The sequence below is a fragment of the Clupea harengus genome, chromosome 3 (assembly GCF_900700415.2).
Source record: "Clupea harengus chromosome 3, Ch_v2.0.2, whole genome shotgun sequence".
Classification (NCBI taxonomy): domain Eukaryota; kingdom Metazoa; phylum Chordata; class Actinopteri; order Clupeiformes; family Clupeidae; genus Clupea; species Clupea harengus.
In genome coordinates, this window is record NC_045154.1 from 6,167,432 (window position 1) to 6,195,160 (window position 27,729).

The following is a 27,729-nucleotide window of genomic DNA, read 5'->3' on the forward strand; positions in this document are numbered from 1 at the left end:
TAGCAACATGTAAGAGCTGCGAGACATCTTGGGTGTTTTCTTTGTTCTGTTGTTTTTGATTCTTAAATTTGATATTGGTTTGCCCTCTCTGTATTTTTGTGTGTGGTCCACTTTTGTAAATCTTACTGCTTACTTGTGGAGGTTCGACGTATAAACAGAATTCTTTCACATCTAAGCTAATGGACAATTCATCTTTGTCAAATGAAAACATATGGTTCGGCACTGCATTAACCACACAATAAATAAAATAAATGTACATTTTATCCATCCTAAATCCAAAAAATCCTTTGATCGATGGTATTTTGTGTCCAAACTCCGATTGCTCTCCTCAGAGACCCTCACAGACTGGTACTGATTATTCAGTGGTGTTAAATCATGTAAAGACAGCAGAGGGGAGATCGGAGGGAACAGTAATGTCTGAAAGGGCAATGAGGAAGTCATACAGATAATTAACCTCCATCTCTCTCCAATTCTGACATTCAGCAATGATATTTCTGCTAATTAATGGTTAAGGAAGTGAAAACTCTTGTTTGTCATGGTTTAAAGTTGGACTCTTATCCAGTGGAAGTCCCTCCCATAGACAACATGGACAATAAGGGAGCAGACAATACACATAATAATAATAATAATAATAATAATAATTTATTTTATTTGTAATGCACTCTTCATTCAAAAGAATCTCAGAGTGCCAATGGGGCACAGGGGGGTTGTGTGTGCCCCCTTCCCCTCCCAGAACTCGTGGTGTGTGTTAGGGTAGAGGTGAGGGGAGTCTGCCCAGGGGACCAAGTGTGTCAGTACCACCACTGATTTTCACATGTTATTACATCACCGCCATTAACCTAGTCCATTTTTGGAAAATTTACAATAGCTGGAAATGTAGTAACTTTTTCCATTTTCTTCTGATGAAGCATTTCCACAGTAGTTCATACTGATAAACTAAAATACAACGAATGATGTCACCACTCTCTACTCTTTTCTTTTAAAAATAATCACTGACACATTCAGAGTGCGAGTCAGGTGCATTGGCCCACCTCATCTCCAAGGCAACAGTGACTGTATTACTGTAATCCGGTCGATACCACGCCCTCGAGAGGTGTGTCCAAGAACGTCATTGTTATTGAAGCAGGCACGCCCCGCCCACTGTCAGGAGAACTGTCTGACACGGATCAGTTGGTACTACACAAGCAGCACTGCGGATCGAGGAGAGCCCTGCGTCTATCAACCTCCATGCTACTTCTAGCAAACGCGCTTACAACCGACTGACCGACTGTCTGCTCGATCCTGTATCTAGGGAATCCCGGGCACAGAACGCCCTTTGGGAATACACAGCGAATATGTCAAGGAATCAGAGGACGCCTCTGAAAAATACGGACAATTTGGTGGAGGTGAAGAGTAAAGTAAGTTGAGATTAATTATCCATCGGGTCGTCTTGGTACTGTCGAACGGTGTGTATGCAGGAGAGCGGGGACAGGTGGCAGATAAATAGCCTATCCTTGTGCGCTAAAATACACGATGTACACGAGCTCCGTCCTGCGTTTTTCAGCGCATCCGAGCTTGTATTTTCCAAATGAACTAATCCAGCCGGAGCGGGAAACGCTGATGTTGCTGATCTCGCATTTGTATGTGTCGGCACGTCCTGGATGCGAGGCAGTAGCTTGGCTGGTGTCCTGCCTGGCGAATCCTGACAGGTCGTGCTGTCCTCTGGATGCGGAGCGCTCTCCTTAGTCCTAGTCTCCGGTTTGTTATGATCAGATGCTATTGCATCTTTGCGCGCTGCGGTCCTCGGAAAGCGCGTAGCTTGAGGGCTCTATTGATTAATAATACATGTTGTACGTCGGATAATGATTGTGCAACAAGAGAATCTCTGCATCTGATTGCCTGACTAAGAATTCCGACCTGGGGCTACATTTTCACCGGAGAGTCGAATGTAGTCATAACGTTTCGATGACGTGTTTTGAGCAAAGCATCGTTTTAAAACTTATCATACCTAACATCATCTTTCTTCGTATTAGCGTTTAATTCGATTTAATCTTGTTTCTGTATTGTAACATAGGATCAAATCTGTTTGATCAGCAGTCGGGTCATCTCTGTGTCTGTGGTGGGACCATTGGAGTATTAGAGAAGGGCCTTCCGACCGTATTTCATTAATCAGGGGTACATTTGGATATATGGTCTCTTGACTCAGAATGGGCTGCCCCCCATGAAAACCTAATGCAGGAAGAGATTGGCCAGAATAATATTATATATTCACCAGTAGCTGTTACAGCAATAATGAAGCCTACTCATGGTATTTCATTAATCAGGGGTACATTTGGATATATGGTCTCTTGACTCAGAATGGGTTGTCCCCCATGAAAACCTAATGCAGAGAGAGATTGGCCAGATTAGTATTACATATTCACCAGTAACTGTAACAGCAATAAAGAAGTCTACTCATGATCTGAAGACGGCCTCAGATGCCATGAAACAAATTCACTGCCCCGACGCAAAACTTAATTGTTGTTTTGGCTTTGAGCTCATGCCTGCTGCTACAATCATGAGTACTCCAGGGAAACAACATAGACCACAAGCTGCCATATATACACCAGACCTCATTTAGCTGGGAATGCAGGGAAGCATTAAATGGTAACGTGTAAAACCTAGGAATGGTTAATAAAAGCTCCTTTAAAAGACTACTCAACCTTGTTCCAAATAAGGAGAAAAAAGGAAAAGCCTGGTTTGCAGGCTCTCTTTGAAATTTGAAGTGGGAAATTGAGTTTGTGTTTCAAATTCTTCAGCAAACAAACCTCATCAAAGGCATACTGTGCATGGGCAGTTTCACTTATGGGCTAGCCTAGCCTGCTCTCAAGAACACTCTCTTGCTCACCAGTTTGCATTTTTCTCTTGCAGTATTTGAGCAAAGTGCTGCAAAATGATGGTCCGCTTTCATTTATTTGAAGCCCCATCACATAATACTCCATTGTCAGCAAGTTAGTCTTGAATGAGAACGTGTCCACTCACTGTTGACTCACCAGTGATCAGCTCACTGACTCCCAAGTCACAGGAAGGATTTTGGGTCACACATGAAGCAAACGCCCACTTAGTCTTTGGCTTGCTCCCATACTAATTTAAGGGGAATTCCATGTAGACGTGAGGATAGCAGACCACATTTTTACTCTGAAATTCTACAGTCCTTTCAATTATACTCTCAGTGTTTTGGGCTGAAAAGGAGACAAATCCTCTCAGGCACAGGCAAGCAGCCGAGAGTCCTGTGAATTAAGTTATCTCAGTGTTGATGTAGAAGATGTGGGGGAAAAAAAAACTCAAACCAAAGCGAAGTAGCTGGTTAAAACAGTGACTGCACACAGTCACAACCAACTGCTTTGAGATATGTGAGATTAGTCACTTTGTTTTAAAGAAATGGTTTTTTGTCCCTCAGCCTCACTTTCATTTAATTAAGGAATGCCCACAGATTCCTGAGGTTGTGGTGGGCAAAAGAGAGAGACAGGGCAGATGCCTTGAGTTATGACAATGTCAGAACTACGTGCGATAAAGAAATGACGAAGTAAATGTTTTGTAACAAGTTGGACAGCTTTTGCTCCTCTCGCATGTTTCCTCAACTCTCCCTCTGGTGCAGCTGGAGCTGGGCTGGTGTGTGGGGGAGACTGGTGGTGTCAGGTTGTGTGTGTGTGTGGAGGGGGAAACTGCTGATTACACATGAAAGTGGATGAGATGGGTCAAGAGGTTGGGCCTTGCAGAGCGTGTTTGTCATGAGGGAGTTGAGGATGATTAGTAGGGATATTGGCCGGTTACAGATGTGTTAGGAAAGATCAGCTAGTCAGAGCACTCACTTCAACTCTTTGAGGATGGGCTGCTTTTGCGACAACTGATTTTGTTGCGGTTTTGGTGTGCGTGAACTCTTTTACCTTCAACAGAGTCTAGAATAGTTAGTACAAAATATCTTTAAAGAACCCTCAAAAGGTGTTTATATTCTAGGATTCTTGCATGAATTCTCTCATGTTTGCAGGGTGAAAGATACTCAAAGTTTCTATGAAAGGTTCCAAAGAACCATTTCTTTCCTTAAGAGTGTAATCTGAGCCCATCTTCACAGCCAGTGAATAGAGGTGATGGAGCTGTTAACGAAATCAAAGATCCATTTGTAGCTTGTAATGTCTGTCTTGTTCTCTGTGTGTCTTGCAAATCTGAGCCTAAGGGGCGAAAATGGACTATCAGCAGAGAGTGTTCGGGTGTGTTGAAAACCACTGCAAAATAAACTGCGTAAGAAGAACAGCTCTTATTCTTAGCATGTGGTTGAGCTGCCAAGATGACTTTTATTAGTCGTCATCTCCACCCACTGGTCTCTGACTGTTGTGACTTCTCGCCTTTATCAGATACAGTGTGTGATTTCGGCGGAGGCTGATCGTCCAGACGGTACGCTGATGCTATGTGATGTGCGTCTCTGGGATTTTCCTCGCCTCATCTTTTTGGTTTGGCTTTTGTTCATTCCTCCCTCTCCGTTTGTCCCTGTGTGTCGGTGTTGGTGTGTCACCGCGGCGGAGGAAGTAAATCGTTATCACACCACAGGTTGCTTTCCTCATCAGGTTGAAAAAGAACCTGCCCCGTGTGTTTTAGGTGAGATAAGAGAAGGAGACATGAATTCCTCTGTCGTCGGTGGATGGCCATCAACTCTTTCAGCACATCCTAGCTCTCTGAGCAGCGTGTTCTCTCTCCTGTCTTTATCTCTGCTACCTGACTGTGTCAACCCTCCCGGCCCCCCACAAACCCCCTCACCGCCAGTGTCCACTGTCCATTTGTCATCTGAATAGCCCATATTGGTCAGCCAAAGGACATCAAACACACAGGCACCAGAACAACTGCCGTGGTCAATACTGAAAAAAAACACTAATGCTACCCCTGTATCTTATATCATGTCAAGCTGTTAGACTTCACAGAGGAAGAAGGGGATGTTCTCTGGCTGGCGGGGAGTATAATGTGGACTGCAGGGAGATGTGGAGAGAGAAAGAGAGAGTGAGAGAGATGAACGCGTTTACAAGCTGCCCTTACTGATTTACGAGGTGGAGTGCCAGTCAGTGGAGTATGAATGGCAGAGGGATGAAGCGTTATGGGGAGGGTAATATTCTGTCCTCAGGCACAGCTGTCTTTCAGTCTCACACAGAGAGAGAGATTCAGTGTAGAACTGTCTGTGCCAGTCTCTTGAAGCCTGATGTTTTACATGAAATTCGCTGATAAAGCGCTCTTTGTACAACCCACTCGGATTCTAAGCTTGATCACAGTTTATTCAAACTCTGACCATCTCTCTGAAGAGCTCTTTATTGGGCCAGAAAAGGTTCTTTGAGTGGAAAAATTCTCTGTAATGGTCTATGTCCCTGTAGAGGACCAATGACGAGGTAATGTATAGATAATAACATAACATATACATAATGTATATGTAACATGAGGTCTTTCTGTTGCAGTATGAGGCCGAGTACAGGCGCTTCGCCCTCAAGAGGACCAACAATGGTGGGTTCCAGGAGTTCTACAAGCTGCTGCAGAACATTCACCGCATCCCCGGCGTGGATGTGCTCCTCGGTTACGCCGATATCCATGGCGACTTGCTGCCGATTAATAACGACGACAACTTCCACAAGGCTGTGACTTCGGCCAACCCTCTGCTAAGAATCATCATCCAAAGAAGAGGTACGAAAAAAACAGGTGACAAAAGACGGTTGAGTTGTAGAGAGGGGGTCGGCAGCTGAGAAACCCCTCTTGACAGTAACATATAGCTGATCAGAGACCATTCATGGGTACTGAAGTCATCCTGTTAGTTGTACAGCTGAGGCTCTGGCTGTGTTCAAGAGCTATTGATGCTAATGAAGAGTCTTTCAGAATAGCAGATGTGCACTCCACTATATTGTTTAAGTTAGGAGCCACAGAGCTACATAGTTAATTGCAGAGCGTAACAGTAAGAGTAAAAAAAGGTTGGCGGCTACCAATGAGGGAGCCTCTCATTGTTTCAACATGGTAGCCATGACTACAAGGCATGGCCTATGAATGGCATGTATTGTGAAAACACTTTGGTGATTAGTCTCAGAAATATGTCCTTTAGGAGACAGAGGTGACAGAGAGACTGGTGGTAGTGCCGGCTGATGGACTGGTTCTTCTCAGCAGTTTGGTCTACTGAGCTGCAGCAGGTCAGCCCTGAGGAATGCGAGGACTGATAACAGTGCAGGGCAGAGATGGAGCTGACGACCTCTCTGCCTAATCTAAGCCGTGATACAGGCCATGCCCTCTCTTTTCTCTCTGTCTGTCTGCGATCTTTTTCAGCTCTCTCTCTCACTCATACTCTCTTGCGCCGCTCTCTCTGACTTGACTCTCTCCTCCCCCAACTTCTTCCTCGCTCACTCTCTTTCTGCTTCAATTTCTTACCCTCCTTTTTTTGTTTTCAAGGAAAGAAAATCTCTAAAATTACATCATATTCTGTTGATCTGATGAAAAGTAATTTGTGGGTTTGTTCTTATGGGAATGCGTCAGTAATGCTCTTAAATGCTTGTTCACAGAATGTATTTTGAAATGCTAATCTGTTGGGAGACAAACTGGGTGCCATTGTTCTTGTTTTGGAAAGAACGAGCCAGATTTCACAATGGGCTCAGTTTAATTTAGGCACAAAAGAGTCTTAGTGAAATTCCTTTTTTGTTAACCTTTTACCGACTGACAAGACCTGTCAGAAGTACAAGCCGTAATATGTCAGTCACATGTTATGCACTACACTGAAGTGATGCTCCTCCAGTGAAATGAATTGTGCACGCATTGATCGTATACACACTGATCGTACAAAGCGGTGTTGGCAGAGTGCTTTGAGATGTTGAGCTCGTTGAAGGTGACCATGTACGGTGTGTGTCAAAGAGGAGAGGAGTGGAGAGGATAGGATGCGGTATAGACAGGCCGTGGTGTCGCTTAATTGGCCCGCTGTGTGCTGCGCTGTGCTGTATGTGTAAGCTGTTCCTGCTGCATCAGCATCGAGCCTGGGCTCTAGTGGCAGTGGCTCTGTGTGCCCTGGGAGCTGGTTGCCCAGCTGGGGCCGGGGGTGAGGTCAGCATAACAGCTGGAGGAGAGCAGGGGAGAAGAGGGGAGAAGAGGGGGCAGTGGTGCCCAGGGGTAATTGATTTTGTAGAGGAGTGTAATGCTTGTGGGAGGTGGTGTTAGTTTTTCAAGCTTATTGACAGTGATGTGTGTGTGTGTGTGTGTGTGTGTGTGTGGGTGTGGTTGTGTGTTTGTGTGTGTCTGGAGGTGTCATATACCTTTGTCGCATGATCAGCAGAGCCCAGGGGAGAGAGGAATGTAGTTAATAATATGTTAAACACACACACACACACACACACACACACACACACACACATACACACACACACCGTGTGGACTAAGACATTAGAGGGGGAGGAAAAAATTAGGAGAATAAAAAGAGAGCTAAAAAGAGAGCTAACAGAGAGTAGGGAGTGAGAGAGAAAAATGAGCAAAGTGTTTGAGAACGCAGCCTGCAGCAGCACAGGCACGGCCATCTTGCTGTTTGGTTCACCTCTGATGGACCGGGTGTCCCTGCTGGGTGGGTGATGGGCCGGTACTCCATGTGATCGGCCAGCATCTTAAAGAGAGAGAGGGAGAGAGAGAAAGGAAGAGAGAGAGTTTCTGCCCTGTCACCGTTGCTATGCCACTGAGAGCCTGTTTGTTCATCATGCACCTGTTCACGATCAATCCAAAACAAAAAATAATAAACAAATAAGGCATCTAGGTTTTCGCTTTCATCTACTGGAATCACTCTGTCTGGAAAAGCAATCAATACCCTGTCAGGATTCATTAGGCAAACCTGACAGAAAAAAAACAAGAGTTATGGTTTGAACTGTCAGCTTTCACCTGCTGCACACAGAAACACACACACCACACTCATTTACATACACACACACACACACACATTTACATACACATTACATACACACACATTACACACACACACACACACACACACACACACACACACACACACACACACACACACACACGCACACACACACACATATTAACATACACACAGTCCATTATGGTCAGAGTAGATCTCTTCTCCTGCTGTCAGCAGTGGTGGTGATCAGCATTTTCTTTTTTCCTCCTTTCCTGGGGCAGCCTGTGCAGGCAGCAAGAGCGGAGGCCATAAAGCCTGCAGGATTGCAGCCTGCGCAGGCAGCAGGAGTGGAGGCCATAACGCCTGCAGGATTGCAGCCTGCGCAGGCAGCAGGAGCTTGCAGCCTGAGAGCATTAGTAAACACTTAATTTCTATTTAAGGCAGAAGAAGAAATACAAAGGGAGATTAGCCCCACTGTCAGAAGTGTGACCAGCCGCTCTCTCTTCCTCTCTTTCGAAATCTCTCTCTGCACCCTCTCTCCCTTCCCTGCTCTCTCTCTCCCTCTTTTAATTTCCCTCTCCCTCTTTCTCTCTCTCTCTCTCTCTCTCTCTCTCTCTCTCTCTCTCTCCACTCCTCCTCTCTTGTAATCTCCACATTGCTTCTCTGTAGTGCTGCTGGCTGTTAGCCTGCGCTTTCTATGAGGATCTTTCTAATAAAACCGTGTTTGGATGGAGAGAAAAAAACACATTTTCGTAGTGGGCTTTTTCGACGCTGCAGACTTAGCCGGGCTGTACCTGTCTCCGGGCGATTACAGCTTCATCTATTTCACGGGAGAAATGTCATTTTTCAGTCGTAATGGCTTTTCCACCTCATACACATTTTATATATTTTTTTTTCTGTGTGAACGTTCGGCTTTTGATGTTTTCCTGTTGACTGCTTGATGCAGGCAGGAAATCCACTCTTTCATCATCTTTCATTCACTTTATTTCTTTCTCTCGTTCTCATTCTCCCCCTCTCTCCCTTCCTCTCTCTTTCTATTTCTCTCTCTCTCTCTCTCTCTCTCTCTCCTCTGTTCTTCCTGAAATAATATGGCAAGCCATGTGAAAAATATAGTAAAAGTAATTCGGCCAATCAGTAAATATGAAGTGAAGGTTATATTTTTCAAAAACAGTTAATCAGTTAAAAAGGACAAAAGAGCAAAACAGTAGCTTTCTTTTAGGCTGCCATTGTTCTGTCTCTCCCCAGTGTGTTCCCCAAGTTCCTTCTCTCTACGCTCTGTGTGTGTGTGCAACAATGCACATGTTATGGAGTGCCTTCCTCATTGCGGCAGTGTCATGTGGGTAATGAAAGATTAAAACATAGGGTCCCCTCCTCCCTCTTCCCCTGGTGTGGTCTGTGATGTATGGCGTTGGTGGAGGCCTATGCTGCGCACTGGCTCACTGCTCAGATTCGCTCGGGCAGAATCTGTGGGTGCAGCATTGGATGCCGTCCAAGGGTGCAAGGTTCACTGATGTGTGTGTGTGTGTGTGTGTGTGTGTGTGTGTGTGTTGGGGGCGTGTGTATGTGTATGGAAATGCTGAAGGGGCTTAGAGCTCAGTGTTGTGTGGGGATTAATGGAATGGGGACGTTCTCTTTTTTTTCCGTTCGGGGATCGTGCAGGTGTGAGGTCTGATATCAAACTTGGAGTGCAGTGCAGTGCTGTGCAGTGCTGTGCTGTGTTGTGTGTTTGAAGTGCTCATGAAGTGTGGAAAGTCACCAGGAAACATACCAAAAACAACCAAGAATGCAGAGCACAGTGAGAAACTGGCTTGACGGGTTCTGCTGAATTCTTTCATAAATACCATTGTGCTTATCGTGTGTCTGTACATTCGTCAAAGACATCAATTCTCCTCGCAGGCTTCAAACAAAACATGTATTAGAGAGAGGGAGAGCGAAAGAGAACATAATAGGCGAATAAGAACAGAAAAACAAGATCAGACAAAACACTGCCTTTCTCAGTCTCTCCGCTCTCAGTGCGAGAAATCTTTGAGGAGTCCTTCTGTGAGAGGCAAGCTCAGGACTTGATGTACCCCCCGGAGAAACTGGATTGCTTCCTCAGGGCCACTTTATCTGGTGTAGAAACATGTCAGACTGGATCATGCTGCTTGACTGACAGCTGGAATCACTCGGGTTGGGAGTTGGGGGTGGTGGTGTAATGGATGCTTTGCTCCAGAGGGATAAGCAGTTAATAATAACACGCGCATGCATACACACACACAGACAGACAGACATACGCGTACACACACAGACAGACATACGCATACACACACAGACATACGCGTACACACACAGACACAGACATACGCATACACACACGCACACACAGACACAGGCACATACATGCACACACGGACACACATATACTCATAGATGCAGTCACACCACACACACACACACCGTTCCCCTTTTTTTGCACACACATTCGCATGCATAGTTGCACACAAACACACACAGAGCTACACAAATACACATATGTGTACCCACCCTTGCCAAAATGTGTACAAACACATAAATAAACACACTTAGGCAAACACAAATACACATAGATACACTCACCACTCCCCATATGTGTACAAACACACACACACACACACACACACACACACACACACACACACACACACAACACACACACACACACACACACACCCTTCCCCACCCCTTTCCTTCTCTCCTCCTCACTGAGACATTAGTGCCATAGTGTGGAGCATCTCCGCCTCAGAGGGGAGATTGATAGGGCTTTTAGAGTGAGCTCATCCCATAGAATGTCCGATGAGAGAGCCGGGCTGGGGTAATGTGATTGTGAGGGCAGATGGGAGCCAGCCAGCGACTGCTCCAGACCCTCACACAGTTGCCCCCGGAGTGTAAGCCCTCCACAGGCACAGCACACACAGTCCGAGAGATGCACGCCCATATCAATTGCTTTACTTTACTTTTAGACTAATGAATAAAGGCGCATTCACACGTGCACAAAAAACACACACACACACAGGCACTTGCACATGCTTACAGGCACACACACATACACACTGACAGACACACACACACAAAAGGATGCACACACACCTGCACACACACAAACATGCATACACACACTCAGATACACAGAAACAAATACATACATACACGCAAACACACACACACACACAAACGGATGCACATACCCACACAAACATGCATACACACACACACACACACACAGAGATACACAGACACAAAGACACACATACACATACATACACACACACACACACACACACACACACACACACACACACACACACACACACACACACACACACACACACACACACACACACACATACACACACACATTGCTTGACTCAATCATGCCTCATTCAGGGGCCTTTGCAGTTGTCCCACTCCAGGCCTGGGCTTAGGGGAGCGGGTTTACTTCGGGCAAGAATAGAGGCATAGATCCCAGGACCCTTAGATGCATTGGCAGGGGAAAAGAGGATTCTTTCTTTCTTCAATTCTCTTTCTTCTTCCTCCTTCTTCATGCTGTTTTTTCTTCTCTTTCTCCGAATGCTCTCTCATTCTCAAGGGAGATTTAGTTTTCCCCAGACAGATTTGAAAGCTCAGAGTTTACCAGCTAACTCTCTCTCTCTCTCTCTCTCTCTCTCTCTCTCTCTCTGAAACTGAGAGAATAGACTGCTAAAGAGCTAAAGAGAGCTAAAGAGAGGGAGAAAATGAAGGAGGAGGAATAAAAAGAGGGAATAAATACCCCCCCCCCCTACCCCCTTGGAAGCATCTGAGTCTGGAGCAGGTTTGGCCTGACCTGGCACAGGATTCAGGGAGAGGGGGGGCTAGGGGGCAGAGAGTAAATTTAGGTTTTTTTGTGTGTTTTAAAAAAAAAAAAACAATTTCTTAAGTTTAGACTCTGTGTGGCTGCCAGCTTCTTAACAGCTTCCTGCTGCTGCTCTGCGCCCTGGAGACGGCACTCTGGGCTGCTCTGCCTCAGGGTGGCCAAGTACACTGTAGTGGGGAGGGGGAGGGGCGGGGGGGGGGGCGCACCCCCTGTGTCTCATTAGCGTTCAACACAGTCAGTGGCAAGTCTCGCCCTCCAAGAAAAAGACTCCATCTCTCCCCTGCCACGTCCAGGGGCCTTACAGGGCTGTTTTCAGTATACAAACTCTGATTTGCATTGGCGTGAAGGCTGCTGGGGTTTGTGTTACAGATGGTGGGGGCTGAGGGAGTGTGTTGGGCAGGTGTAAAGCCCACTGGCTCTGATGCTTATTTTAGCAGACACAGAGAAAATCCTATACCCTAACCCACCACAGGCGGGCTGAAGACACTGCAGTTGTTTTTGGACACTGGGGATTATACAGTCTGTGTGTGTGTGTGTGTGTGTGTGTGTGTGTGTGTGTGTGTGTGTGTGTGTGTGTGTGTGTGTGTGTGTGTGCACGCATGTGTGATCTTAGGGTTAATAATGGTATTGTTCGTGTAATTCTGCGAGTCTTGTAAGTGTGCATGTGTGATTGTTTGCATACATGTTTGTGCTCTATGTCAGTGTGCATATGTGATAATGAGTGTCGCCTATGTGTGTAGCCTAATTATGTATGTGTGTGAGTACATATGCTCCTTTTTTTAGTATGTGTTTGTCAGTATAAGTGCAAAAGCATGTTTTTGTGTGTGTGTGTGTGTGTGTGTGTGTTCTCTGCTTCTCATAATGAGTACATAATTGCTAAATGTACCATGTTGAGGCACTTTTGCGTTCCGTCTGGCACGTGGCGGAGTTAAAGCTCCTGCCAGCACGCTGTCTCGGCTTGGTGATAGAGTGATAACATCTCCACTGCAGTAACACCCATTCCACCTCACAACAAGGCCATGAGCAGCCGCCGACTGTGAGGGAGGGAGGGATGAGGGGGGGGGGGTACCGACACGAAAGGTTGAAAAACAAGAAAGGATGGAAGGAATGGATGGCAGCCTGGAAGGCATGCAGAGAGAGAGAGAGAGAGAGAGAGAGAGAGAGAGAGAGAAAAAGAACACAGAGATGGCGAGAGAGAGATGGAAAAAGGAATGTTAAAGGGAAAGATGAGTGTACCAAGAACATCTGCCATGCAGGTGCGTTGTGCGTTCCTGAACAGGGCTGTTTTCTTCTGTGGTTCTCTCGGTTCTGTGCCCGGGGTGCCAGGTCAGCTCAAGAGAAGCAGGCACCTGCGGAAGACGGAACACAGAGCCCTCTCTGTCTCCTGCCACCTCAGCCCCTCACAAAATATCAGTGTCACTGTGCACCTCGTCTGTCTGCACAGCATTCATCTGCTTCTCCCAGTCTTCAGCGTGTGTGTGTGTGTGTGTGTGTGTGTGTGTGTGTGTGTGTGTGTGCGTGTGTGTGTCTCAATTAGACTGCTTAGATAAATTGTATATGTGTGTTCGTGACTATGCTGTACATCAGTTAGAATTCTTAAATGGATTGTGTGTGTGTGTGTGTGTGTGTGTGTGTGTGTGTGTGTGTGTGCGCGCGTGTGTGTGTCTGTGTCTGTGTCTGTGTCTGTGTGCGTTTGTGTGTAAGGGGGGCTCCAAGCCAGTTCTGTGTGTATGTGGTATCACGGATAGTGTAGGTCAGTGGAGTCCTAGGACAATGACTAGGTTCAAGAATGGGGGGGATGAGAGGTGTGTGTTTGTGTGTGTGTGTGTGTGGGGAGGGGGGCAGTGCGGACCAGGCTTGTCACACCATCACAGGTGCAGGTGTTTGAACCTCGCAGCCATGACAACAATTCAAATGGAAAAGCGCCTTTGATACTGGCAGTGATAGTGGAGGGGTGGAGGAGGAGGAGGTGGAGGGGTGGAGGAGGAGGAGGTGGAGGGGGGCTGGGCTCTAGAAAGACAGACGCGTCTGAGAGATGGAGACAGTGAGGGAGATGTTTTTTATTTATTTATTTTTTTTATTTTTTTTCATTTTAACTGTGTCGGGGGCTAAAAGTGGCTTGAGCTAAATTTAGGCCAAGTGAGATGGTGAGAGCTTTGAGCACCACTCCCCAGATGACGCGCTTGTTTTGTTATTCAGAGTTTTATTTTTAGGCCCAGTTTGTGAATGAGGATCCAGCGGATACAGAACGTGACTCGGTGGAGCAGGATCCATCAGAGTAGGATTTCTCAGTTCTGTGAGACTAAATATGTAAATGTGTGTCTATGCAGAACACACCATAGTGAGCTTTTGTACCTGACTTGAAATGCATTTCTTCGATTTGCCTGTAGCCGGGTAGAACAAAGCGCTGGGAAGAGAGAGAGAGAGAGAGAGAGAGAAAGAGAGGGTGTGTGTGAGTGTGTGGGGTTGTTGGAGAATGAAAGGAATGCTTGCTAAACCTGGCAGCTGTCAACATTTTAAATCATGAACAGAGAGTGTTTGCGCAGACACATACACACACACACATACACACACACCCACCCACCCACACACACACACACACACACACACACACCTACACACACACACACACACACACACCTACACACACACCTACACACACACACACACACACACACATACACACATACACACATACACACACACACACACACACACACATTCACACATATTTTGAGGTAGCAGCTCAGTGGAGAGAACTCGTTTTGAGACATTGCCTTTTGAATAGGTGCACTTCACACACAGTCTCATGCCATGCCCTCAGAACCAAACCCTGAGCCAGAACAAGGCCTTGAGAGGAGCTGGAATGGAGGAGAAGAGGGAAATGAGAACATTCGTCTCACCTGCGGCGATTTAATGAGGAAACATATGGAAGGTTTTGAGGAAGTGCTGCACGCAATGGTGTTTAACAACGTTTTGTTGTTCAAAGCTCTGATTGTTTACTCAGACACAGTGGAGAAGTTTACTGTGAGATTACTGAAAATCCAGGCAGTGCGTGTGTGTAAACCAGAGGTCTCTCTCTCTCATTCCATATAACACACACACACACACACACACACACACACACACACACACACACACACACACACACACACACACACACACACACACACACACACACACACGTACGTGGCAGTATCTCAGTAATAATCTGAAGAAGGGATTATAGTGAAGCCTTGCTTTAGGTAATCTCAGACAAAACCCATTACTCACGTCCCAGTACCCAGATAGCAGCTAACAGTGGCCCAGATCTGGCTTGGGTCTGGCCCAGATCTGGCCCTAATCCACCAGAACCAGAACATACTTTGCCTTTCAGAATCTCCATCTGTTTTGCACTGTATGCACAACTAGTGTATGTTATTGGCTTTGTATCTGGGGGTGCAGGGTGGGACTCCTACTAGGCTGCTGTAGACAGTCGTATGGTCATTGTCTGCATTATGTAATTCTGCACCTATCCAAATGACAACATCCAGGATGGACAGAGTGTGTTTTGGTGAATCTTCGATTCCCTTCCTGTTTACTGATGACTAAACTGGTGGGGCACGGAGGGTTGCCGTGGTGACCATATGGCAGGGCGTCATCCTCCAGATGGTTGGAGTGTTGGGGTGAGGTCAGTGTCATAGGAATAGGGCAGAGAAGAGTAGTCCCTACAGACACACACACACACACACACACACACACACACACACACACACACACACACACACACACACACACACACACACACACACACAAACTTGCTTTCACGGTTACATACAGACATGCATACATGGTCACACAATTACACACAGAAACACAAAAACACAAAATGTACCATGGAACATCAGAGCGTACATATTCACACTAACACACTCACACACTCACACACTCACACACTCAAACACATGTTACCTAAGCAGGGCAGCACTCTCATAGAAACCAGAACCAAGTGCTTCTATTAGCACATTCAGGCCTATCAGCTTGCCACACCCTATTTTGCGCTACAACACAATAGAAAACCTTAGACCCGAAATTAGCTCAGGTTCTCAAATTGGTTGGTGCTTATTGCAACCTTGAAAGAGATAGAAACAGATACAAAGATAGACAAATAGAATAAAAGAGAGGGAGACAATAAACTAGAGTGCACTGGGAGGTTGTAAGACAGAGGGCTTGGTAACACCTCTGCCAACCGCAAGACAAAATGCAGCCACCAGGCTGGAGCTGTAACAGTAGACTGGTGGAGCAGTGAGGCAAGCCTGCCTCTGAACAGGAGTGATCTAGATAGAGCAGAGGTCTTCAACCGGGGGTCCGCGACCCCCAGGGGGTCCGCGGAGGTACTGCAGGGGGTCCGCCAAATTATTTCATCTGAAGCATTTTTTCCCTCTTCCAAAAATTAAAAACGTCCAAAAGACTACATAAGCATAAACAGAACATAAAAATTGCTTTCTATTCCTTAAAAATAATACATAGGCTACCCATGAGTCTTCACGCGATCATTTGATCATAATGGCAACATATGCACTTTTAGCAACATTTAGCTATCTGGTGCCAAAAGACGTTACCTGCCATAACCATACAATTTGAAATAATTGATCGTTTTGTAATTTCTCGGAACAAAAGCTCCTCGTCAGACACCACTGATGGCGGTTCAGATGATCTACCTTCAGAGGATAACAACACCCCTTCCATGAACAGCGAAAAGCGCAAACGGGAGAAGACACGTAAATATTCAGATAATTATCTGAAGTTTGCCTTCACCCACAAAGAGACCGATGGTGAAGAATTATGCGTGGTTTGCTCTTCCGTGCTATCAAACGAAACTATGAAACCATCAAAGCTGCAACGACATTCAAAGACAACCCATGCTCACTTGAAAGAAAAAAAACATTTAATATTTCCCGTTTAAAATCTTTTGAGGGCTAGCAGACCTTGATGAGACAATCAGCCAAAGTGTGCGAGCTAGCTTTAAAAGCCTCTTATCAAGTTGCATTACGTGTCGCTCAGACCAAACAGCCATACATAATTGCGGAAAGTTTAATATTGCCAACAGCTAGTGATATGTGCAAAACAATGTTTGGGAAGGATGAGTACGTTAAAAAACTGAAAAGAATCCCAATGCCCGCCCTATTGATGAATTGCCAGCTGATGTGTGCACTACTAGTCGCAAAACTCCCGAAGGCAGATTTTTTTGCACTACAATTAGATGAACCCACCGATGTGTCAAACGACGCTCAGCTTTTAGCTTTTTTGTGATTTGTCGACCAAAATGAGATGCAGGAGGAATTTCTATACTGTAAGCAGCTGCCTGGAGGTAAAAAAAGTTCAGAGATTTTCAAAGTGATCGACAATTTTTTCCGTGAACATGATATACCCTGGCCAAAATGTGTCGCGATGTGCAGAGACGGTGCAAGAGCCATGTATGACGCACTGCATGCTTCATAGGGAGAATGTTGTTGCCAAAGACATGAATGATGAATTCTCAAACGTCAGATCTCTCACTAGGTATGAGATATTTCATCCATACTTAAGCTTCTCAAGCTATTCAATTCTTTGTCCCTCCCTAATTTAATACAGAGTGATGGCTCCAGAGTGATGGTAAGGGAGAAAAAATGTCAATAATAAACAGAATAAATTGAAATGAGTTTTGTGTCACAGATGATTTGTAATTCTGTTCAAACATGTGTAGGGGAGTGTGTGTGTGTGACTGACACTTAGTTCCAAATAAATTATATGAATATCAGGCCCAAATTTGGGGCGGCGGGGGTGGGGGTCCCTGCTCAGTGTCTCTCTCAGCCAAGGGGTCCTTGGGCTGAAAAAGGTTGAAGACCCCTGAGATAGAGGATGACTGTGGGCCAGGTCTCGCACCAACACGGCCCACATCCGGCACTGTTCTGGCCCAGATAGTCAGATCTGTTCCACAGTCTCACACATGCAGACACACACACACAAACACATGGACGCGCACACACAGACACACATGGACGCGCACGCATGCACACACACTCACAGACACACAGACACACACACACACACAAACACACACACACACACACACACACACACACACACACACACACACACACACACACACACACACAAACACTGCCACAGTGTAATCCAATAATCCCTGCAGTGGGCTGTGTCCAACAATAAGATCCTTCATCGATCTGGGAGGATGCGTTGTCATGCTAATTATCAGAGCCAAACCCAAGTCAGACCTCAGCTAACAGCGCCAAGCTCCTATCATGCTATGTCACATCGTCCCAACCCTACTTGTTCCTAAATTATTGCACCTTTCATTCAGAAGGTCACTGGTAAAGCTGTTCTTTATTTGTATATATAAATGTAGCTTGAAATACACACACACACACACACACACACACACACACACACACACACACACACACACACACACACACACACACACACACACACACACACACACAAACCAACAAACAGGGCTATTTGTCATCATAGCAGTGCCCAGTGCAGCTGGAATAAACAGAATGGAATTGGCTGTCACTTCAGCTGGTCCACACGGCCCTCCGAGTGGCAGTGAACGCACCGTCCCAGTCAGCCGCCCGCCCCTGCCTGTGTCCTGCCAGCGAGACAGAGACAGACCCGTCCCTCTACCAGGCTGTGTGTAGCCAGCTCGCTAAAAGCCCATTGTGTTGGTTGTCTGACCCAGACAACACTGCAGCTATACACACTGCAAGGCACAACACTATCTCTGAGTCCGCTTGGTTGGTGCAATAATGGCTGTCTGTAGTCCATTTGGCCCTTTAAGTCATTTGTGGAAAACTTACAGTCATTTAATAAGTTACCAGTCCATAAGATGTATTATTTTATAATAACTTGCCTGGTTGCTGTCTAGCTACATGGTCAGTAAGCTGTGTCACCCTGCAATAACACAGCATTATGAAGCATGAATCCTGACTCGGGAAGCCATACTATACTACAATAACACACTGGGCATAGGTGTAACTCCACTATCAATAAGCCTTCGCGTTCCATACACACACAGGCAGACAAAGGAGCACAGTTTGGTGTAAAATGAGACATTTGGCATGGATTTAGAGTAACTGTGCCATGTTTGTGTAGTCTGGTCTATGGTGGGAGGCCGTGTTTGCTTGATGAAGCCAGTCAAAGGCAATGGAGGGTGGAGAGATAACTGTATACTCAAGACATGGCAATTAAGTGGCACTTCAGTGGGACAGCCTCAGCTTTCTTCTGTAGCTTTTTGTAAATGGAACAAAGCTGCAGAAATGGAGTCCTTAGGTCTGCAACTTCCCTACAAATTCCCTCTTGAGGAAAGCCAGATAGCGTTGATCTCTCTGTCCTGATTAGATTTCCTGTCTTTGCCGCTAGTGGGTTTTGTAGCATAGACAGGAGTGTGCCTGGCTCCACCACTGACTGAACACATCATGTTTATGACGTGGAAACAGCTGCTGTATTAGTGTTTGCGTTTGCGTTTGCGTTTGCGTTTGCGTTTGTGCTGCTGGCTGTGGCTGGTACACATGGCCCTGCTTTGTGTGACAGATGCATTGGGTCCGGAGAGAAAAACAAGTGCTGGGGACTCTCACAGGCTGGGGCCCAGCGGTGGCGAATAGGAACAGACATCCCTCCAGAAAAGCAAGATATGTTAAACCACATGGAGGCTGATGGATGAGCTTTCAAGCTAAATATCTCATCCAGATAAAATTTAGGAACAGGGTGCTACACTGTGACAGGCCAAGCAAATGCCTTTTTGTTTTATTTTCCTTGGTTTACAAGCAACTGCCTTTTTACTTTATTTTCCGTGGTTATCAAGCAACTGCCTTTTCATTTTCCGTGGTCAAGCAAATGCCGTTTGTTTGTGCTTTTAGGTTACCATAAAGCAGGTGCTTGGCAATGAGGTCACTCGCCAGACTTGCACAGCAAGTGAAGAGCTTTTCCTCCCTGAATGCAGACTTGTTTTGTTATTTTTGACCCAGCCTTGTGACTCTCTGCAGTTCCTAGTCGGCCTTGTTTTGGGGAGAGGGGAGAGGAAGTGGGTAAAGTCTCTCTGTGTCTCTCTAATCCACAGAAATATGTTCAGAAAGCTCTGCAGTGTCTGTGCCCAGAGGCTGCAGACGACTGGCAGATATTGTGCTGCTTTTTTTTTTATTATTCATTGCAGGTGAGTCAGTAGATCAGGAAGCCCTTGTGTGTCCTGGGAATTAAGCTGAGATATAGCCTTGTCTCCCCACAGTCCTATAACTGGGCTGTTCTTGAATCTCATTTGAATAGGTAGCTTATAAAAATGTATCTGTTTTTTTAATGCTCAGGTAGTTTAGGCTGAGACTGGTTCTCTTTTGAGTGTCTGTCGTGTGTGGAGGGTATCTGTTTGTGATACACATTGCATGCCACTCCAGGACAGCGTAATCTGATAACCGGCAAAATATTGTCAGCATGCTTCACAAATATAAACTAATTTGTCCTGGCTAAGGACCAGTTTAACTGGCTGAGATGGGTCATAAGACACATATGCATGAACTTCATGTTGCCACAGAAACAGAAGTACCAGAATATGTGTCACCTGTATTCTGGTGTCACATGAAGGCCAGGTCAGGTGGTTAGACACATGACGAGCGAGAGTGAAAGAGTATGTATGTCATCAATACATGGAACGACAGAATCGTCCTGATTAGATCTGATTTAGGAGTGTGTGTGTGTTTGTGTGTGTCTCAATTAGACTGCTTAGATAAATTGTATATGTGTGTTCGTGACTATGCTGAACATCAGTAAGAATTCTTAAATGGATTATGTGTGTGTGTGTGTGTGTGTGTGTGTGTGTGTGTGTGTGTGTGTGTGTGTAGGTGGGTGTCTGTGTGTGTGTGTGTGTGTGTGTGTGTGTGTGTGTGTGTGTGTGTGTGTGTGTGTGTGTGTACTGTCAATACTGATTAAGGAGAGACACACACACACTTAGTTATTTGGATGCATTAACCTTTGATCTCACAAGCCAGTGCTTTCAGAGTGATATGCATCGTGCCTCCTTTCTAAATCCACCATATCCAGTGGATAGAGCTGGTTCCTCCACCACATATACAGCCACCCCTACCCACCCCTCCAAACAACCCCATACTCCACCCCCCAAACAATCCATGACCTCCCAGTCTGGCATGTCCCCCCCCCCCTGTGTGTTCAAATAGTCTCTCCTGCCTCTCCCCGGCTGCAGAGCGGCTTTAATAACAGGCCAGCTCCACTCCCAGCGGGGGTCCAGACACTCAGACTAATGGAGGAAGACGGGGAAGGAAGCCGGAGAGGCTGCCGAGGAGCCACGAGTGACACAGGCGGCATTAGCCACAGACACACAAACACCAAGCAACAACGCCAGGGCTCATATTCATTCAGGTTTTAAGGCACTCTCCTAATGAGAGCGGAGGGTGTAACGAACGTCACATCACACAATAACACTACCTAACATTAACACAGAGACACACTCTCTCTCACACACTGTCACTCACATACATGCACAAACACAAACTAAGAAAAATTACCGGGAACATGCCAAGTTTTTTCCATACAGACTTATGTGGACATTTACGGAGCCCCCCCCCCCCCCCGTGTTGCTGAGAGCTGTAGTCTTTTTCATTAGGAGATGACCATGGTGGGTGTCACTTTTGATTAGTACTGAGGTCAGAGTGCACCAGCTGTCTGGCCCTGGTTGTCACGGCGTCTTTGACGGTTATATGAAGCTCTGGGTAATTAATGAGGTGGGAGGTGCTCACCCCCCACCTCCCCAAAAAATTGCATTTGTATCTGATGTGTGCAGTTTTGTAAGATCTTCTTACTGGCAGTCTAGCTTTATTTTATATGGGAGTAACCTGTTTGTGGACACATCTGGCCGATGAGATTGATCCTGGCATCTAGCAGAGGCAGTGTTGGTTTTGTGTATTTGGAGAGGGTGTTGAACACTCGGATGCCACAGACCGGAGGCTTTTCAGAGATGGAGTTGTGCTCGCTCCATTTAAGAGGGTGTTAATGACTTCCTGCATCTCAGCAGGCTCTGCCTGGCATCACCACAACAAGACCTCCCTCATACCTCTCACCCCCCCCCCACACACACACACACACACACACTCTTCCCCACCCTCCACTGTCACAGATGCAAGAGCTTCCTCTTCTACAGATTTTAAAAATAACCAAAGTGACATCCCCGGGCATCTTTTTACCTGGTAACTCCACAGCTAAAAACAAGGCCCCCTCTCTTAGCCCGACTACACAGAGAGACGAGATGATGAGCTCCATGTGGCTGTGGAGGTGCCCGGCGAAGGCCCAAAGCTTTCATTAATCTACAGCACATGTAATCTGATTCCGTCGCTTGACCCTTGACCTTCAGGCAAGGCCGAGACAGATTTACAACCACCCCTGTTATATTCATACACACATACCAGTCTGACTGACATCATTATTATGATGGAGTCCCTCTTTTGTGCTGGTGCAGTTGTTTTGTGACCTTACCACTCGCTGTAATGCAGTCACCAGCTGTAATCCTATCTATCAATCCTGTCTTTTTGGCAACCTAATACCTGTGTAATGAGACAAGAATATTAGGGGGTAAAAATAAATATAGCTCACACACATGGAACTGTAGGTGGATTAAATAAAGAATAGTTCTGAATGACTAATTACTGATCTAACACGTTCGCTCTTGACCTTTTTCATGTGTTATATAAAAAAGTATCAAAGACAGTCCTTACAGCGTGAATGCTATTGCTTTTCTGGCTGGGAAATTATACATGTTTCTAAGGTTTTTCCTTCGTGGTGGCACACTCTTTACTTTCCTCAGTGCGCACACTGACGAGTGAGGGAAGATGGGAGAGTGGGAGAGAGAGAGACAGAGAGACAGAGAGACAGAGAGACAGAGACAGAGAGAGAGAGAGAGAGAGAGAGAGGCAAAAAGAGGGAGAGAGGGAGGCAATGGAGTGGAGAAGATTAAAGCAGATTGAAAAACCTGTGCCAGCCTTCCCCCTTGCAGCACTCTCTCTCAGCATGCCAGGGCTTCTCCTGTGCTTTACATAACCACTCAGTGCCAGTTAAGGTGGCAGAGAGGTGAGGGAGCCCAAGATATGCCACCCCCTCAATTTACCCCCGTCAGACTCAAGCTAGGCCAAGATGGAATGCTCAAGTGCTCTCTGTCTGACACTGACATATCTATTTTTTTCTCTCCTTATTCTCTTTCATCTCTTTCTCTCTTACCCATGTCCTGTTTTCTTCCTCTCTCTTATTTCTGTCTGCTCGGTCTCTTCTTTGTCTCTCTCTGTCTCTCTCTTTCCTTGTCTTTCTACCCTCTCTCACTCTTATCTCTCTCTCTCCCCCTCTCTCTCTCTCTCTCTCTCTGTCACAGATGAGGACGAGCCAGTTGTCTTTGCCACCAACTCCTTGCAGAGGAGGAGGAAGGGCCTGGCAGGCCTGCGCTCCACCCAGCAGAAGTCCAAGCAGCAGCTGATCATTGGCATGCCGCAGGACTTCCGGCAGATCTCCTCCATCATCGACGTGGACATCCTGCCCGAGACGCATCGCCGCGTGCGCCTGCACAAGCACGGCACCAACAAGCCGCTGGGCTTCTATATCCGCGACGGCGTGAGCGTGCGCGTCACACCGCAGGGCGTGGAGAAGGTTCCGGGCGTGTTCATCTCGCGGCTGGTGCGCGGCGGGCTGGCCGAGAGCACGGGCCTGCTGGCCGTCAACGACGAGATCCTGGAGGTGAATGGCATCAATGTGGCCGGCAAGTCCCTGGACCAGGTGACGGATATGATGGTGGCCAACAGCCACAACCTGATCGTCACCGTCAAGCCGGCCAACCAGCGCAACAACGTGGTGCATCGTGGGAGCAAGACCTCAGTGGGGGCCAGCTCTGCTGGCTCGGGAGGCTCCACCGTCTCACAGGACTCCGCCCCCAGCCCCACCTCCCAGACCGTCAGCCAGTACAGCAACAGCAACAGTGTTGCTGAGGGTGACAGCGACGACGAAGGCGACCTCATAATTGAGAGTGACGGCATGCCCGTGTACACCCCCCACCACAGTTTACCCAACGGCAACAGTAGTCACGCCGACGCACTGTCGCTGTCGGCGCCGCCGCCTCCGCGGGGACAAAGGCCCCTCCCCCAGAGCGTGTCTCTGCCCAGTACTAGCTCCCTGTCTGACAGCAAGGCCTCCCTGAGCTCTCTGACCACACCCACCCACAACGGTAGCCCCAGCAAGACCAGCAGCAGTCAGGAGAGCATGCGCGAGGACGGCAACTTCATCACGCTGTGAGAACTATGAAGACAACACACAACAACAACAAACAACAAACACTGCTAGCCCTTACGCATACTCCGCACAACTTCCTTATGCACAGCCATACTCTTATGCGCCCACCTGAACAGCCTCTCATGGTGCTGGAACTCAGATCTGAATACCCAGCCCAAGTTATAGCTGACTCTGGAGGGAATTTGGCCCTGAGCTGCTGTGGAGCTACCAGATCCTTGCTAGATCATGGCCAGTTTCACTCTGGTCTGCTGGTCTGCTGTTTTGCTCTCCTTAACCAATGTGAGGCAAAAATGAAGGCGGATGAATCTCATGCCAAACCTATAGGATCACTTCTTGAGGAAATTCACTGATGTCTCCCAAATGTCTCTCTGACACGGTCAGCTGTGTTGTTAGGTACTGAAGCTGCTCTGTTAGGTACGAGGGACCTGAGCCCCTCGCATGCATGGCTGTCACCCATGGAAGTGCCTTAAAGGCTTTCCGCTCTCCTACTCGCCTTATTATTCTTGCTTTCAAAAATCAGGTCTAGGCTTTTTATTTCCTCCTCCTCCCCCTCCATCATCTATCCTCCCAACCCAAGAAAACTGTGATGTGTGCACTGATCGAGTGAACTAGCAAGGTCACACAGGGGTCACCCCAGCACACATGGACTGTGACTGCCATGTGCCGTCCGCTAATTTGAGACGCTAAATTAGATCAGATCCCTTTGAGTTTGCTCAGTGAGGAACTCCAACCCTCCTCTCTAAGACACTGCTTCTCCCACAGGACCAGAAAGTGCTCGACACTGACTAACCATAAATCATCTGTCCTCCTCATGATGCCTCTAACTGGAGAGATGGGATAGCAATGATGAGTAGGGAGAGACTGATTATAATGATGATGACAGTGGAAGTGTGGTATCTCCAACTGTAACGATCAAATCAGAGATTGTACTGCACTGCTTTCTGTCTTTTAATATTTCTCCTTGCACACTGAGGCTCCCAGTGCTCCTTCAGCATTCAGGCCAGCTTTTATTTATTTATTTTTAAAATGTCATTTTAATGATGCATCCACAGACATATCACCAGGCCTACTGACACTGAAAGTTACTGAACATAGCCCTGTAAATTATGATTTCAACCCACTGACAACCTTCTGGGCTCTGTTTCTGAAAAGTGGAGCAAGTAGCAACAAACATGAAAAAAGGATGAACTTAAGCATGGATAGCATTAACCAGTGAACCAGAGAGCAGAGGCGTGCTAAATTGCGGGGGAGTACACATGTACACAACACCTGTACAAGGAGGACTTTTGCTACCAATCATGCTTTGACTTTAAGTTTATTCCTAGGTACATGGTGGACAAACTGGTAATGATATTACCTGTCCACTAGTTTGTTTTCATACATTTTGTGTTGCACTACAGTTCTGTTGCAGCCTAGAGTAATGCATCTAAGTCTGAACATTCTGGCTCCAGGGCAGATTTACACATTCTCTTGTAGTTTGCTCCTTTCAGGCTATCCCCTCCAAAAACGGCATACTAGCACAACAAAAGTACCAGAGGGAGTGTTTCTCCAGAAGGTCATGGACTCTCATAGACTCAGCTGTCTGCGGGCCGTCTTGTGGGTTTCGTGTTTTCTTGTAGTAAAAAAAGGAAATTCTTCTCATGTTTGAAAAGCCCCGAATTCTGCACATTGGGACCTTGTCTACACACAGCCCCCCCCCTGCTCTGATATTCAGGGCTGTGGGGGGTTTATTTGTAGAGGGAGGTGTCACGGAGCGTGTTTGTGTGTGTCTGTGTGCGTGTGTGTGCGAAGGGTTCTGACACAGATCAGTGAAGTGGATGCTGTGTCTCAGAGAAATCCGTGAGGTTTATTTGGAGGATATTGTGTTTCAGCAGAAGTCCTGGGGTGGTAGATGGACACTCTACCACCCCAGAAATCTCTGAGGAAGTACCTGTGTGGTACCCCCACCTCACCCTCCTCAAGCCCTGCATCCTGATCCTATGAACAGACCCCACCGCTAAGGTGGCTGATGCCACAAGCATAGAGCTTCCTTCCTACAAACCCTAGACAAAAAAGCAGGGCACATAAGATGGAACCCAGCATTAGTCTTGATTAAGGCTTTGGCTTTTAATGATAAACGTGGTCTTGCATAACCAAGGTTCTCTTCACATCCGAAGTCCATCTTCGCAACTGGTTCATCATCCGATGCCACGTTGAAAAAATGAAAAAGATAAATGAATTTAAGCAATGACATGCAAGACGTCCCAGGTCAGGCTAGCTCTACTTTTGAGTAGGCTACTACCTGGAGGGCATTTTCTCCATCTGGAAGAGAAAACAGGTAAGAAAGGAGCTAAAGGAAGACACTAGTGTTTCTTTAACACTGATGGGGATCATTTAGAATTTCTCGACGGAGTCCCTGGTTATGGGTTGGTTTTCGTAAGGAGTCTCTATGTAGTGGCTCAGACTGACTACTTGTTGGACACTCTCACAAACATATTGTCATAATAATCACTATTAAACAATGTGGGCTGAATATTGTTTTAAGTGTAAATGTACATGTGTAAAGGCAAAATAAAAGAAAGGACATTTTTGATAAACATGGAGCCCTTTTATAAGACAGAACATTTTATATATGTGTGTGTAATATATGGAAAGTATTTTTCTTATTCTTGTACTTTTGTATGTATATGAGAAAATTTCTATTTCTGAATATCATAGAGCCAAGCCTAAATCAAATGAAACTTGTGTTTTTATTAATCACATGGGTAAAGGTGTACAGTACTGTGAATGTTAAAAGTTGATTATAAAATGTTCTATGAAGGAAAATAAAACTATTCAAAACAAATGTTTTTGTCTTTGTTGTTGGAAAAAATAAAATGACAACTACAGTTGGATTTAGATGTCATGTAATTAATATGAATGTTTAAGTACTTGCTTCTATTGTATGAGTCTCCCTTACAACATCTGAATACATCGCGAAGTAAATAGACTATTAGCATGATAATAACATGTGAGGTTCTCATTAATTTAGGTTTAATGCTATAGCTCTCCTCAATAATGCTGATGATGTGTTCCATCTGAAAGCAGTAGGGTTGGTCAAATAACTGAACTGAATGAGTTGCACTTGCACCACCAGAACAAACACATCCCGCTATATTAATTGTGACTGCGCAGGATATAGCTGCGTCACCCTTTCAGACATTTCATTTCCTGCTACTTGCTATGACTTTAACATAATTATTACACAGAACACAAGGTCAGTTCTCTGGGGGACAAAAGGGTGTTTCACCTGCAAACCCACAGACAAATTCCTTGCTAAGCCTTGAACATGATCAAAGGCCTCAATTTGGCATTCCTCATATTCACACCGGACTAAGGATAGAATTAATCCTATTTTATCATATTAATATAAAATAATCATATTTTTAAAAATAGCATTACTTTCAGATCCCTAGTTCAGACTGTTATGCAGTTTGCAGTAGCCTAGCCCAGTCTAGATTAGTGCACCACAACCAAACAGCTAGGCTACTTTTATCCATGCTGAAATCTCTTTCGGCATGCATTTTATACAACTTATTGTACGTGGAGGGTTAACAACAGATAAGATATGAAAGGATAACATCTAAATAAGCAAGAGTGCTGGAGTGAGGGGGAGTGGTGAACTGACAAACCAAGGCCCTAAACAGAGGGCTCCCGG

The 27,729-nt window shown here is 46.1% G+C and overlaps 1 protein-coding gene across 2 annotated transcripts; it reads left to right on the forward strand.

Annotated features, from left to right (window-relative positions):
- Nucleotides 1-743: 743 nt before the first annotated feature.
- On the forward strand, nt 744-26,877 carry pard6a (par-6 family cell polarity regulator alpha). 2 transcript variants are annotated; one of them, XM_031564386.1, is made up of 3 exons: nt 744-1,397; nt 5,454-5,691; nt 23,146-26,877. In XM_031564386.1, exons 1-3 carry the CDS (start codon nt 1,335-1,337, stop codon nt 24,054-24,056), a joined length of 1,212 nt encoding a protein of 403 aa, XP_031420246.1. In that variant the 5' UTR covers nt 744-1,334; the 3' UTR covers nt 24,057-26,877. The 2 variants fall into 2 exon arrangements, with proteins under 2 accessions (XP_031420246.1, XP_012687855.1); XM_012832401.2 differs by having other exon boundaries at nt 5,454-5,676.
- Nucleotides 26,878-27,729: the final 852 nt, after the last annotated feature.

Coding starts and splice junctions, on each gene's coding strand:
- pard6a (XM_031564386.1), top strand. CDS start 1,335: ATGTCAAGGAATCAGAGGACGCCTCTGAAAAATACGGACAATTTGGTG. Junction 1,398..5,453: donor TGGTGGAGGTGAAGAGTAAA/GTAAGTTGAGAT, acceptor TTTCTGTTGCAG/TATGAGGCCGAGTACAGGCG. Junction 5,692..23,145: donor AAGAGGTACGAAAAAAACAG/GTGACAAAAGAC, acceptor TCTCTGTCACAG/ATGAGGACGAGCCAGTTGTC.